The 15,983-nt window shown below is 42.4% G+C and overlaps 1 protein-coding gene across 8 annotated transcripts in view; it reads left to right on the top strand.

Annotated features, from left to right (window-relative positions):
- TACC1 (transforming acidic coiled-coil containing protein 1) overlaps positions 1-15,983 on the top strand; it is a 119,443-nt gene that overhangs the window by 22,765 nt on the left and 80,695 nt on the right. For 2 of the 8 annotated variants that reach the window (XM_038560038.1, XM_038560036.1), the window contains exon 1: positions 7,233-7,379. The exons of 2 other annotated variants lie outside the window; for them this stretch is intronic. In XM_038560038.1, coding sequence (XP_038415966.1) covers positions 7,303-7,379 — 77 coding nt within the window. In that variant the 5' untranslated portion in view covers positions 7,233-7,302. Of the gene's footprint in view, positions 1-7,232; positions 7,380-15,983 lie in introns of those variants that run through there. 4 more of the 8 variants (XM_038560040.1, XM_038560046.1, XM_038560043.1 and 1 more) reach the window with 4 other exon arrangements.

Below are 15,983 nucleotides of genomic sequence, written 5' to 3'. Positions count from 1 at the left end.
CACACAAGGAATGTTATTCAGGGCTGAAAAGAAATGAGTTATCAAGCCACCAAAAAGACACAGAGGAACCTTAAATGCATATGAGACAAGCCACTCTGAAAAGCTATATACTGTTTGATTCTATTATAACATTCTGAAAAAGGCAAAACTATAAAAACAGTAAAAATATCTGGTTGCCAGGGAATGGGGTAGGGGAAAGGATGAATGAGCAGAACACAGCAGGTTTTTAGAAAAGTGAAACTATTCTGTATACTACAATGGGGGATACATGTTATTGTATGTTTGTTAAAACTCATACCAAGTGTAAATCCGAATGTAAACTATGGACTTTGGGTAACAATGATGTCAGTGTTGGTTGAAACATATGTACCACTCTGGTGTGGGATGTTGATATTGGGGAGGGTATGTGTGTTTAGGGGGAGGGAACTCTCTATACTTTCTGCTCAATTTAACTGTGGACCTAGGACTGCTCTAAAAAATAGTCTATTTAAAAAACAAATACTTGAAATATAAAGTCAGAGACAGCTCAAAAATAGATGGATAGAAAAATGATATATCATGTAAACAGTAAGCATAGGAAGGCTTAAGTGGCTATATTAGTATCATACAAAATAGATTTTGAAACAAAGTGTATTACCAATGATAAAGGGCACTTCAGAATAATAAAAGTTTTAGTCAAGGTGACATAAAAATCACAAATTTGTCCATGCTCAATAATAGCTTCAAAATACATGAAGTGGGCTCCCTGGGTGGCTCAGCGGTTTGGTGCCTGCCTTTGGCCCAGGGCATGATCCTGGAGTCCTGGGATCGAGTCCCATATCCGGCTCCCTGCATGGAGCCTGCATCTCCCTCTGCCTATGTTTCTGGCCACCCCCCACTTCTCTCTGTGTCTCTCATGAATAAATAAATAAAATCTTTAAAAAAAATACATGAAGTAAAATTGACAGAATCAAAGGAAGAAATATGTAATCATAACTGGAGATTATAATGTCTCTCAGAAATTGATAGAGTTGGGACCCCTGGGTGGCTCAGTGGTTGAGTGTCTGCCTTTGGCTCAGGTCATGATCCTGGGGTCCTGGGATTGAGTCCTGGATCAGGCTCCCTGCGAGGAGCCTGTTTCTCCCTCTGCGTAGGTCTCTGCCTTTCTCTGTGTGTCTCTCATGAATAAATAAGATTTTTTTTTTAAAAAGAAAGAAATTGATAGAGTAAACAAACAAAAATCAGCAAAGATAGAAAATGTTAATAATATACTATCAACCACTTTGACCTAAGTGATATTTATAGAACACTTCACCCAACAACAGCAAAATGCACATTCTTTTCAAGTGTACATGATACGTTTATCAGGATAGACCATATTCTGGACCATAAACAAATCTCAGTAAATTCAAGTTTATTTTCTAACCACAATTAAATTAAATTGGAAACTAAGAACAGCGAGATAACTAGGAAAATCATAAATATTTGGAAACTAAACACTGAGTGAATGGGCATGTTTACCTTGAAGAAGAAATCACACGAGATTAGAAAATATTTTGTACTGAATGATAATAAAAATACAACATATCAAAATTCATGGGATATGCTAAGTAGAACCTAGAGGGAAATAAATTATAACTTTGAATTCCTATAAGATAAAAGAAGAGGGGATCCCTGGGTGGCTCAGCAGTTTAGTGCCTGCCTTTGGCCCAGGTCCGGATCCTTGAGTCCTGGGATTGAGTCAGGCTCCCGGCATGGAGCCTGCGTCTCCCTCCTCCTGTGTCTCTGCCTCTCTCTCTCTCTCTGTCTATCATAAATGAATAAATAAATCTTTTTAAAAATGAGAATAGGAAAAAAGGGAAAATCAGTAAAACCAAAAGTTGGTCATTTGAAAATACAAATAAAATTCATAAATCTCAATCCCAACTGACCAAGAAAAAAAATATATTGTCATATCAGTAATGAAAGAGAGGACTCCATTATAGATCTTTCAGACATGAAAAGAAGAACACTCCATTATTATTTTAAAATTTTTTTAGATTTATTTATTTATTTGTTGGGGGAGGGACAAAGGGAAAGAATCTTCATGCAGACTCCCCACTGAGCACAGAGTCTGACTCAGGGCTTGATCTTAACTACCAATAAGATTATGATCCAAGCAGAAACCCAGAGTCAGATGCCCAAACAACTGAGGTGCCATCCAGTGCCCCAAACACTCATTATTAGTATGAGCATCTTTATGCATTAAATGTGACCATTTAGGTGAAATGGACACATTTTGGGAAAGATGTAAATTACAAAGCTGACTCAAGAAGGAACAGGAATTCTCAACAGCCCTATGACAAAGAAATGAAATTTGGAATTTTAAAACATTCTGATAAAGAAAACTTCTGGTTCAGATGGCTTCACTGGTGAATTTTATCAAGCATTTAAAGAAAAAATAATACCAATCTTACAAAAAGTCTTCCAGAAAATAAAGGAGGAAGAAACACTTCCTAACTCAATTTATGATGTCATATTATCCTGATTCCAAAGCCAGGTGAAAACATCTTAAGAAAGAAAACTACAGATCAATATCCCTCATGAATATAGATGCAAAAATCCTCAAACAACATATTATCATCAAACCAAACCTAGAAGCATATAAAAAGATTATACACCGTAATCAAGGGGCAATGCAAGTTTGGCTTGACATCTGAAAATCAATGTAATTCAATAAATTAATAGAATATAGGAGGAAAAAATATCATTTTAAGAAGTACAGAAATAGCATTTTTTGAAATTCAAAACTGTTATCATTAAAAATAACTCAACAAATTGTGAATAAAAGCAAACTTCTCAACTTGATTAATGCTATCTACAAAAGCTGACAGCTAATGTCATGCTACAATGTGAATGATTCAATGCTTTCTACCTAAGATCAGGGTAAAGGCTAAGATATTAGCTCTAACCACTTTATTTAATATTGTATGGACCTGCCTAGCTAGTGCTAGGCACTGGTATACAGAGTATAGAGTATAAAGGAAGAAGTAAAACCATCTTTATTTATAAGTGACATACAAAAAACCCTAAGGAATCCCAAAAAACTATTAGAAGTAATAATGAACTTAGCTAGGTTGCAGAATATAACATACAATAATCAATTTCATTTCACCATCTAAAACAGCATAAAAACATATAGGGAGAGGTTTAGCAAAAGATGTGCAAGACCTATAGGCTGAAAAGCTACAAGACATTATGGGAAATTCAGGAAGGTCTCCATAAATAGAGCTATACCATGTTCATGGATTAGAAGTTTCAATGTTGTTAAATGAGCAATCCTCCTTAAATTAGTCAATAGATTTGGTGTAATCCCTGGGGAAATCCAGAGAAGGTTTTTTTTTTTTTTAAGAAATTTACAAATTTACTTTAAACTTTATATGGGAAGACAACCTAGGATATTTAAAACTATTTTGAAAAAGGAGAACAATGTTGGAGCACTTACACTGTCTAATTTCAAGAAAAACATGTGGCTCTTGCAGTAACGGTATGTGGCCCTTACTAACAATCTGTAGTAAACTGAATTTTATCCTTTTGGCTTATAAATTAACATTTCAATAATTTCCAAAAAAGGAAAGGTGGCACAGCTCTGATATAAGCATGTAATTTCCCAAGATGGCTACTATGAAGGGTAATACTCATTTGGCATGATTGCTGGGGGAAAGAATGCATGTTGAACATAAGCTTTGTAATCAAGATAGAACTGGGTTTAAATACTGTATACGCCACTTATCTCTCTAAACCTCAGTTTCTTCATCTGAAAGTGGGATGCACAGTGTAAAAATTAAAGAAATACAGCATGGAGACTTAGCTCTATGTTATGACTGTGGAGCTAACCTAACTGGGCCCTGTTCCTAACTCTGCCATTTTGTAACTATGTGGCCTTGGGCATGTTTAACCTTTCCATGCTTCACTTTACTTGTTTTTAAATTGAGGATACTAAAAGTGCCTATAAACATTGTAATAGACATCAAATGAATTAATAAATCTAAAGCACTTAGAACAGTCTGGCACATAATATGTACTCAAAAAACTATTACCTACTGTTGTTATCATGTCCCTGTGTTATGAGGACAAAATGTGGTTACTTTCATCAAACACCAAGCAAGGCTCCCAGTATCTACTAAATGTTAGCTCTCATCCTTCTACAGAGCCTAAGTAGCATTCTAGGAGTAGGGTTTGACACTGATGTGTGTATTTTGCAGTATAGGGGGTAGTCATAAATTTTAGTTTCTTAAACGTTCTTTCTCTATAATTTTTTCAATACTTAAAAAAATGCCTCCTGATAGAATTTTAATGCAAAATGGAAACCTTAATACTGGATGTCAAATACTATCCCTCCAAGACTCCATCACAGGCCATATATCTTCTTTGATCCCAACTGGCAATCATGTCCAGCAGCCTGCTGCCCAAGGACTGCAAAACGCAGGCTGCCTCCCTCTTTTCCTCTTCCCTTTCTTTTTCTTCTTTGGTTGTGTTAGGCAGAAACTACAGGGCACCATAAAACAGTCAGAAGTTTCTATTCTCCCTTTATTCTGTGTCAAATGCAATAGCAATTGGTGTACAGCTGTCATCCTCCTGCCCTCCCCTTAAAGGACAACTCCTCAGCTGTGTGAATAGCTCTGAGCCCTAGAACTGGCATAACTTGCTCTGCCAATGGGTCAGATGACAGCAGGGTCATCCACAACTTATAAATGGCCTTTGAGTGCACAGCTTCAGAACCACATGGAGGGAGAGGAGGTGGTTCCATTTCTTTAATAATTTTCCTCGGAGAAGAACTCGTGATTGCGTGGTAACAATTTTATATCTTCATTAGGGATGCTGAGCTTTTAAATTTTGCCTTCTAATTGAAACATGAAAAGTTAGAAGGATTTTAAGCCAAAAGACATTAAGCAGAGGATCTGCACATATCCCATAACCTATTCCTTTGTTGGAGATCTGCAGCCAGTCTCTGAGATGGGGAAATAGAACTTGGCTCTGCTTCTATGTGAAGAGCCAATCTCTATACGTTGAGGGGGGAGAGGGATGTTTGGGTCTCTCAGGTCTATCTTGGGCATTTTCTCTGAAAAGCCCTCATATGTTGACTTTCCAAAGATAAGACTTCTCCTTCACTGTCTTCACTCCCCAGCCACCCATGTCTCTGTAGCAGCCAAGGCAGCAAAATAAGTAAACACAAGCATCTATGCAGAGATGCTCTTTGGCCCCCTAGGTACAAACTTTCACATTATTTTTCAAACTCTTTTTTCTCCTCATTACCTTGATTTCTCTGCATCACTATAAGGTGTGGGCTTTACTCTCTTCCTTTTCTTTTAAACAATTTAAGTGATGTTACCCTGTGCCTTTCTCCACTAATAATAATAAAACTTTCCCAATAGTCCATCTTGTCTAAATTTTCTAAAATTTTCTCCTCCTTTTCCTCCTCTCCTATTGCTTACCCTCCCATTTTTCCCTTGGAATGATCCACTGGGAATTAAGATTTTTTCATGAGAAGAGGCCGAGTATTCCTCTCAAAGGGACCACAGCTCCGGCAGGCTTATGTTTGCATTATCAATGGCACTTCAATCACATTGCCAAAGTATTTCAGACAGAATGTATGAAGAATGTGAGCTTTTAAAAAATCTTCGGCCAAGAGTCAACTTTTCTTGAGCTATTTGAAATCCTTCCCACACAACCTCAATTCCCAGTCTCACTACACTTTTACTAATTAATGTTTATTTTCCCATCTCCAAATGTTCTGCTTGTATATGCCTACAATGTGGCAGCATTCCCTACCCTAGGAACTCTCTAGCTATGGTAGAGTGAAGATAATGTATAAACAGGAAGTCAAAATTTGACATAAAAAGATCCTTTGTAAACAGAAGTCTCTATTATGAATTTCCTGACCCTTTCTGGGAACATTGAAATGTAGGCACATACATCATTATTGCCTAAAGCTTCAAGTCAAGAACGAAGTTAATGTTGAACACCATTCTGTGTGCTTTGCCACAGGCTCATTCATTCATTCATTCATTCAGCAAATACTGTATATAAGGCAGGATACAGGCACTAAGGTTGTATATAGAGATAAGAAAGTGTTCTCATGATTATAGAACTCATATTCTAGTGGAAAGACAGACAAGTAAAGAAATAATTTCAAAGTAAGATTGCTAAGTTAGAGGAATTAACACATGGTGTGGGAAGACTGGGGAGGAAAACGGTAACATGGGGGTAGGATAAATGCGTTTATTGACAATTGTTAGTGTCCACTATGCACCAAGTAGTGTTGGGGGAACGGGAAAACAAAACAAATTCCCGTCTTTGCAGAGTTTACATTCTAATGAAAGAGACAGGCAATAAGAAAAAAGGATGTACTATCAGGATGCTGGATAGTGTTCTAGAAGGGGGGCCTGGAAACAAAACAAAACGCTGGGATGAAAGGTAGGTTGCAGAGGAGCGATGCAGGAGATGGGAACAGGTGAGCAAGGGCATGAAATATTCTGCAAAGGGAGTTATTAGGTGTATCATTAGGTGGATCACAGGTGCAATAGGAGGGATAGGGTGCATTTTTCCCTAAGACAGAGTTTGGAACTCAATGTCAGAACCAGAAGGGACACTGGAGGTAAAAATGAACATACTACCTCATTTTTCCAGATGAAGAAAATTAGACTCGCAGAGGGAGAAGTAATTTGTCCCAGCGAGTGGGGGGCAGAACCGGGATTAACGCACTTTTCTCCACAGTTCAGCCCTGGCCTCCCTCCCAGGAGAAGCCGTGCTGGGGAGGCCGCTGGGAAGGGCAGCCTGGGTCTCGGGATCCCGACGCACACAGCGCCCCCTACCGGTGCTTCCCTGCAGAGCCGCTCCCCTTCTGGCCTCGAGCGGGGGCTCCCCGGGCGCAGACGGCGGCAGCTCCCGGTCCGCGGGGCCCCGGGGGTGCGCGCGGGCCTCCCGGCCGCTTCACCTGTTTTCTTCTCCCGCCGAGGGGCTTCCGGGGCGGGGGCGGGGGCGGGGGCGGCGGCCCGGGGCCCGGACTCGGCGGGAGCGGGGCGCTCTGCATCTCCCGGCTGGAGACCCGCCACCCCCCACCCCCCACCCCCCGCCGGCCGCGGCGCACGCCGAGCCCTGCAATTGGCGGCGGGGTTGGCGGCGTCGGGAGCAACGCCCTTTCGCCGGCTTTCCCGGCGGCCGGGACCCGAGGCCGGCTCCCCGCGACAGCCGCCCGCCCCTCCGCCCCACCCTTCCTCCCCCGCCCGCCGCCTCCTCCCGGCCCAGGGTCCGGGAGCAGCGGCGCGCGCGGAGCTCCGAGCCATGGGAGGCTCGCACTCTCAGAGCCCGCGGGGCCGGGAGCCGGCGGGGGACAGGCCCCCGACAGCCCGAGACAGCGCGTGAGTCCCGAGCCCTCCCCGGGGCCGCCGTTCGGGGGTTGGCGCGCCGGCCCGGGGGCGCTGCGGAGGTGGGGTTCCCTTCCGCGGGGCCGGGGCGCCGGGGTGGGCCTGGCGGCACGTCCCGCCGCGAGCCTGGCCCTGCTGGGGCTCCGGGGCGCCCCGCCGCGACCCCACCGCCCAGGTCGCGCCCAGGCGGGGCCGCTGCCCGGCGCCTGCCTGTTCGCGCTGCGCGGGTGGGAGAAGGGGACCCCGAGTTTTCCCGAACTCGTCCACGCGGGAAAACACACGTGTCCTCAAGGGCTCGGACGTATTCGCGAGACAGCTGTGTGCAGGGGAGGTAGATACAAGAGAGGAGCTCGAGTCTCAGATAATTGGGCTCGCGTTGGCCTTCGGAGTGCAGGAATTTGGATGCAGCGCTTGCTGTTCCTAAGAACTCCCTCTCTTGTTTGCTCCGAGGGCTTCGTGATGATCTCACAGAAAGGGCTGTATTGTAGCAGCAGCAATTAGGCTTTTGTTCTGGGACAGCAACAATCGGGGACACCCTGTAACTGAAATGCAAACTGCGAAGAAACATTTTTAGAGAACGTAGTTTAAAGCAAGTTAGTTGCAGGGTTGGAAAGGGGGCCATGCTTCTCTCCAGAGAGAATGCGTGAAGAACTACTTGAGAACACAAATGGTTGTTAAGCTTTTATTTTAAAGATTTTGTTTACTCATGAGAGAGAGAGAGAGAGAGAGAGGCAGAGACACAGGCAGAGGGAGAAGGGAGCCTGATGCGGGACTTGATCCCAGGACCCCGGGATCTCGTCCTGAGCGGAAGGCAGCTCAACCGCTGAGCCACTCAGGCGTCCCAGTCGTTAAGCTTTTAGTTTAAAATAGTTTTAGAGCGTGTGTAGATCTTGGAGGTGAAGTAATGTTAAGGAATTCATACTGTATTTTAAGTCGGCCAATGACAAAGCTAATTCATTTGAGAATTAGACACTTAGGCTTCACATAGAGCAGCCTGGCCATGGTGGGGGGCGGGGGGTGGTGGTTGATCATCTTTTCAAGGCAAAGTAGCTTTCTGAATTTCCAAATGATAGACATGTTAGTTATGCCTCCTGATGTTTATGTATGATCACTAAACTTAGATCAGGAAGCTTATTAATCACTTGGATAGCTCATACAGCATATAAAATGTGCAAAACACTTTTTAAAATACTCTAATCCCCAAGAACATCCGGTTTCTATTATTGCCCTCATGTTCCTGATGAGAAAACTGAAGGACAGAGAGATTAAGTGACTTGCCCAAGGTCACACTGCCAGAAGGTGTATAGACTCCAGGTCGCTTGCTGCAGCTGCCTCCCACAGGAGAGCTGGGGCTATTACGGGAAGCTAACTTTTGTCTCAGCCGGCGGAATTCATCCCACATTTTTTTTTTCTTTAATTCTTCCTGCATAAGGGAGAAATCTGAATTAGCAATGCTTAGAATCTACTAAGAGGAAATTGCCAAAGTTGATTTAACCTTTTAAAAAACAAATAGGGGGGCAGCCCGGGTGGCTCAGCGGTTTAGCGCCACCTTCAGCCCAGGGCATGATTCTGGAGACCTGGGATCGAGTCCCTCATTGGGCTCCCTGCATGGAGCCTGCTTCTCCCTCTGCCGGTGTCTCTGCCTCTCTCTCTCTCTCTCTCTCTCTCTGTCTCTATCTCTCACGAATAAATAAATAAAATCTTAAAAAAAAAAAAAAAACAAATATGAGGGACACCTAGGTGGCTCAGGGCGTGATCCCGGGATCCGGGATCGTGTCCCACACTGGGCTCCTCGCAGGAAGCCTGCTTCTTCCTCTACCTGTGCCTCTGCCTCTCTCTCTCTCCCTGTGTCTCTCATGAATAAATAAATAAAATCTTCTAAAAAATAAAGAAACAAATATGAGAAGCAGTGTAACATTGAGATGAAGTTAAGTGTTTTAGAAGCACAGAGCTTTGGGTTTACTTCTAGGCTCTGCTCCTTAACAGCTGGAGATCTTTAGTCTGTTCCTTAACCTCTCTGTATTTATTTCCTTATTTGTAAAGTGGGAATGAAAACCATGTCCATTTCATAGGCTGTTCTGAAGGTGACATAAGATCAGGTGTATATGAAAAAATAAGTTAATAGTGATATAATATGTCTCTGAGCAATATATTGTTTTAGCCAAGGATAAAAGTTGACTAATCTTTGTGAACACGTGGCAGGGTTTACTGTGTAATTTGAAAGTAAATATTAGAATCATTCACTAGTAACATGCAGAACGCAGTGCTTCCATGTATGGTTCACTTGTTAGGGTGAGGAATTTGATTCCCAATTGTTAAATTTTCCAATGGCATGGCAGTAGATAGAGGATCTCTCTTTCAATGAGGTTCTTACATGTACCTTAGATATTTAGCAAAGCTGGCCTAAGTATGATCAGCATAAAAGCCCATCTTTGATCTTCACCTGGAAATACAGCCCAGGTGTGCCCTTCCCTACTCAGTTGAATACATTAAGAAGCACATAAACTCATGTAGGCAACAATAGGATTATTTGGTCTCAGAGTGTGCAGACTCTGCTTAAGGAGTCAACCCTACAAACCACTTGGTGTGCACTAGGTCAAAGACTAGAAATAAGAGATTCCACACCTGTAATATGAAAAGCTAAAAGTATATCCTTTATCCAAGCCCTGCCTTTTTAGATGTACAAGCCACAAGTCTCTCCAGGGTCTGAGAAAGTGGGGGATTCGTTGTTAATGTCACCCGGCCACAGATTTCCTGCCGGACATATGGCTATCGTGGATAACACTGACCTCAAGGAAGTTCTACTCAAGCCTTTTCAGTTGCATTTTCAAAATCTATTGTTCCTTTCCAAAAAAATAAATACATGAAAAGCTCACAAGGAACACATTACTATGGCATTTGTCTTTTGAGGGAGAAATTATGTTTCAGGATGTTCACAATTTATATTTCAGAATAATTTAATCAAGCCCTAAAATTAACCAGATAAATCTCTTGTAGCAGAGCTCTATTGTGAAATATAAAGAAGTATGGAAGTACATGAAAAGAAATATCTGTTTTGTTTTTTTTTTTTCTCAGTCCCTGTGCACAGTCTGGCTGAAGAAATGCCCAATTTTAAGATAATGCTCATCAGTATTGAAAATTGTAGCTGTCTGCCTTACTCAAACCCAAGGAAACAAAATTGCTGGCTTTGGTAAAAAAAAAAAATTAGGGGAAATTTCACTTCATTTATTCAGGGAGGCTGCACACTATGGTGATTAGGAACAGAAGCTGAAGAGTGAGGCAGACCTGGATTGGAATTCCAGCTAGAGAGTTTACTGACTTCCTTTAGGAAGCCTTAGAAAAGAATCACTTAATTCCTCTGTTGGGCAAAATTTCTACATCTTTAAAATGGCAGTAATCGTGGGGGTGCCTGGGTAGCTCAGTTGGTTGAGGATCCACTCTTGATTTCAGCTCAGGTTGGGATCTCAGAGTCATGAAATCGAGCCCTCAGTCTGGCTCTGTGCTCAGTGGGGGGTCGGCTTGAGATTCTTTTCTCCTGCACTGCCCCCACCATCCCACTTGCATGTACACATATGCTCTCTCTCAAATGAATCTTTAAAAAAATAATAAATGGCAATAATCATAATTACTTTTTGAAGTGCAGGGCCTGGTACTTACTGATGGCTCAATACCTGAGTTATTATAAGTACCTTTACATGTGCATATAAACCAGATGCTATGCCAGGTTCTTTGGGATGTATATTTTTGAAAAAGGTAGAGTCTTTTCTGAAGGGAAGGTTCCCTAATTCATCAAGGCCTCATAAAGAAGAAGCAAGGCAATAACTTTGTTGAGTTAGTTTTCTTTTCCTTAGTTAATTTACATTTTCCAGAAAGATGCACACTCAAGAGGACGAACATGTGTTTGAGACCATGGCAGTTTGGTGAAATGTTTGAAATCACTGATTCCTTAGGTGATTAGTTTTGGCAATGTGGCCAGGGTGGGTTTTCTAAGAGCAATAAATAATTTGTGGAAAAATTTGAAAAATGGCATAAACAGAGCCTATTAGTTTTTAGGGAAAGTGGTGTGTAACTAATTCATCTACTGCTTGTTGAGCTTGTCTGCCTGGAATGCAAGATATGCACCTGCTGTCAATTTCTATTAAATTTCTAGACCAAACTTTGTTTGCATTTGGAATGTATCATAATGGAATAGGACAGTGCAAAGTTGGGAGGAGTTTGAGGTCTTAAGTGTTTTTGCTGTGCACCTTTCTGATCATGTAGATTAGATACAGGTTCTACAAGGTTCTAGTGAACTGCAAAATCAGCAACCATTAAACTCAAGTGCCACTTGTTGGGCACGTCACTGCAGGACAGATGTCCCTGACCTGAAAAGGAAGCACTGGCTTTGAGGTTTTATTTTTTTTTAATTTATTTTTTATTTTTTATTTATGATAGCCACACAGAGAGAGAGAGAGAGAGAGAGAGAAGCAGAGACATAGGCAGAGGGAGAAGCAGGCTCCATGCACCGGGAGCCCGACGTGGGACTCGATCTGGGTCTCCAGGATCGCGCCCTGGGCCAAAGACAGGCGCTAAACCGCTGCGCCACCCAGGGATCCCGGCTTTGAGGTTTTAGACAGGAAAATATTACTCAAAACATGTTAATTTGGGGAATAATATTTCTGAAACCCATTGCAATTTTTATTGTCATTAAAAACATTTTAAGTTCCCAGTTGCTACAGAAGTTTTTTAAATGCCTGTTTAAATGGCTCTATCTCTGGTGAGGCCGGCACAAAAAGAAAATGGTTTGAATTGTAAGACAAGAGGATTATTTGTGTGTATATGTTGAATTTCGTTATCACAACTTCTCAGCCATGAGGGTAGTTCAGATGGTAGAAAGGGCTAATTAAGGGAAGAAAAATTCTTCTCTGAGTCATTAAAAGGTAAAATAGTTGCTCTATCAAGGGTCGAAACTCTAAGGAGGTTCAGGTATAGTTTTGTTCCATGATTTCTTTACTCTTTTTGATTCAGTGACCAACTGTGCCCTACCCCTACTTCCACCCCACAGCTTCTCCCAGCTGGTACATGTTTCAGTATTAAAAATCAAGGAGAGGGGTGCCCTGGTGGCTCCGTCAGTTAAGCAGTTAAGATCTACCTTTGTTTGGCTCAGGTCATGATCCTGGAGTCCTGGGATCGAGCCCTAAGTTGGGCTCCGTGCTCAGTGGGAGTCTACTTCTCCCTCTGATCCTCTCCTTTAAAAAAAAAAAATTTTTTTTAAGATTTTATTTATTTATTCATGAGAGGCACAGAGAGAGAGAAAGGCAGAGACATAGGCAGAGAGGGAAGCAGGCTCTATGCAGGGAGCCTGATGTGGGACTTGATCCTGGGCCTCCAGGATCACGCCCCCGGTTGAAGGCAGGCACTAAACCACTGAGCCATCCAGGGATCCCCATAATCCTCCCCTTTCTCATGCTCTCCCCCCCATACAATCTCTTTCTTAAATAAATAAATAAATAAATGAATGAATGAATGAATGAATGAATGTTTTTTAAAAATTCAAGAAGGAAGAGGCTCCTGGGTGGCTCAGTCGGTTGAGTGTCTGACTCTTGATTTCAACTCAGGTAATGGTGTTGGGGATCCAGCCCTGGGTTGAACTCTGAGCAAAGCCAGGAGTTTGCTTGAAAGTTCTCTCCCTCTGCCCCTCCTCCTGCACCCATGTGTTCTCTCTCTCTAAAGTAAAATAAACAAATCTTTAAAAATCAAGAAGAGAAAAGGACAAAAGGCAGAGCATGGCTGCTGGTGTCCTGAGCTAACAAAGTAGATTATCTAATGTCTCAGTTGGTCTATAGGCAGAGTGGGCTGCAGGGTGTGTGAATTTGTTAACCCAAGGGTCAGGAAATGAACCTGGTGCATCCAAATAGCCACAGAACATGGCAGCCCATCTTCTGATGAAGCTCACTCATGCTATTGGGGGATTTTTTGTTTTTCTTGTGGTAACTGCACATAACATAAAATTCACCATTTAAATAATTTTTAAGTGTACACTTAAAATGAAGTGGGATTAAGTACATTCACAATGATGTGTGACCATCACAAATATCCATTTCCAGGACTTTTTTGGCATCCCAAACAGAAACTCTGTACCCATTAGGCAATAATTCCTCATCCTTCCCACTGCTAGCCCCTGGTGACCTTTATTCTGTCTCTATCCACTGATTCTAGGTCCCTCCTGTAACTAGAAGCATACAATATTTGCTCTTTGATGTCTGGCTTATATAACTTAGCATCATGCCCTCAAGGTTCATCCCTTTTGTAGCATGTATCAGAAATTCGTTCCTTTTTATGGCTGGGTATGATTCCAGTGTATGTACACACCCTATTCTATTTGTCTGTCTGTTGATGGGCACTTGGGTTCCCTTCACCTTTTGGCTATTGTGAATAATTCTGCTATGCAGGTTAGTGTGCACATACCTGTTTGAGTCTCTACTTTCAGTTCTTTTGGGTATATGCCCAGGAGCAGAATTACTGGGTCTTATGGTAACTCTATGTTTAACTTTTTGAGGAACCACTCAATGGTTTTCCCCAGGACTTCACTATTTTACATTCCCACCAGCAATGCATGAGGTTCCAATTTCTCCACATCTTTCCAACATATTTTTTGCTTCTTTTTTTTATTAATATCTAGCCTACCAGGTGTGAAATGGCATCTCATTTTGTTTTGATTTGCATTTCCCTAGTGATCAATGATGTTGATTGTCCTTTCATGTGCTTATCAACCATTTGTATATCTCCTTTGGAGAAATGCCTATTCAAGTCCTTTGCCCAGTTTTGAATTTAGTTGTTTTGCTGTTGAGTTACAGGTGTCCTTTAGTTATCCTGGATATTAATCCTTTATCAGATATGTGGTTTTGAATATTTTCTCCCATTCCGTGGGTTACCTTTTCACTATGTTGATAGTATCCTTTGATGCATGAAAGTACTTAATTTTGATAAAGTCCAGTTTATCCACTCTTCCTTGTATTGCTGGTGCTTTTGGTGTCATATTTAAGAAGTTATTTTGGGACCCATGTTGTGAAGATTTTGCCTTATGTCTTATAGTTTTATAGTTTTAGCTCTTAAATTTAGGTCTTGTATCCATTTTGAGAGTAAGTTTTGCATCTGGTGTAAGGTCAGGGCTCCTTCCTTCTTTTGCATGTGTGTCCAGTTTTTCTGGCACCATTTGTTGAAAAGATGATCCTTTCCCCACTGAATGGTTTTGTTTTTGGGCTCTCTGTTCTGTTCTATATGTCTATCCTTATGCTAGTACCACACTGTTTAGGTTACTGCAACTTTGTACTAAGTTTGAATCAGGAAGTAGGAGTCCTTAAAATTTTTTTTCAAGACTGTTTTGGTTATTTGGGGTTTCTTGAGGTGGGATTTGTATATGTGTGTGTGTGTTAAGTCAGCCAGTCTTACATGAGAGGATGCTAGACTGCCTTCAAGTGATAGTATACCCCAGAAATTCTCCTTCTCAGCCCTCTCTGCTTCCTCACCTCCAGGCAGATTTTTCACCCCAAGAGATCTGCTGAGAACCTGCCCTGACCCAGAGACTCAGGAACCAAGTATCTAAAGAGGACCTAGATGTGGGCAGCCCGGGTGGCTCAGCGGTTTAGCACCTGCCTTCAGCCCAGGGCATGATCCTGGAGACCTGGGATCGAGTCCCATGTCAGGCTCCCTGCATGGAGCCTGCTTCTGCCTCTGCCTGTGTCTCTGCCTCTCTCTATGTGTGTCTCTCATGAATAAATAAATAAAATCTTAAAAAAAAATAAAGAGGACCTAGATGTGGACAGGAGTCCCAGAGAGGCAGGCACGAGAGTGAAATCACTGTGAGGGTCAGGGGTCCTGAGAGGTGAGCATCAGGGAGCCCACCTGTTCTCAGAGAAGAGACTAATCCTGGAAGGAGTCCTGAAGGAGGAATGAGTTGCCAGGTGAGGGGGGTCAGGAAAGGGATGTCCAGGTGAAAGGAAAGCCTGTGTGAAGCATGGCCCCCTGGTGTCAGGAGTTTGCCATATGGGGTGGGGGGAGTGGTAAGGATTTGGGGGTGAGGTGGATGTGGGATGGACTGATGGGATTGGGAAGCAGTGAGTATGGAGAAGTGGATAAAGTCTGGGTGGTGAGGTCTTTGTGGCTATGTGGGAATTTGGACTTAATTTAAGGAAGTTTTCAGCTGAGGGATTGGCCAAGCTACTGTGGCAGCCCTGAACGAAACTGAGGAGAAGTATTCTTGCAGAGTACCTCAACCAAATGGTGGGGATTCCAGTAAACCACAACTTCCTATGATTCTCCCCAGCACCTCCCTGTCTACCCTAGGCAGCACATCCAGGGGACTAGAGTTTACTCTTTCAACCTCTTACCTTGTCTTCATTTTTGTTTATTAGCTCTTCAGTAGCATATGTAAACATTTCTATTTTTCTGATTTTCTTTTTTTTTTTTTAAAGATTTTATTTATTTATTCATGATAGACACAGAGAGAGGCAGAGACAAGTAGAGGGAGAAGCAGGTTCCTTGTGGGGAGCCAGTGTGGGACTCGAACCCAGGACCCGGGGATCACGATCTGAGCCAAAAGGAAACGCTCAACCACTG

This window comes from Canis lupus, chromosome 16 (genome assembly GCF_011100685.1).
Source record: "Canis lupus familiaris isolate Mischka breed German Shepherd chromosome 16, alternate assembly UU_Cfam_GSD_1.0, whole genome shotgun sequence".
Taxonomy (NCBI): domain Eukaryota; kingdom Metazoa; phylum Chordata; class Mammalia; order Carnivora; family Canidae; genus Canis; species Canis lupus.
This window is presented reverse-complemented; position numbering and strand designations above follow the sequence as displayed.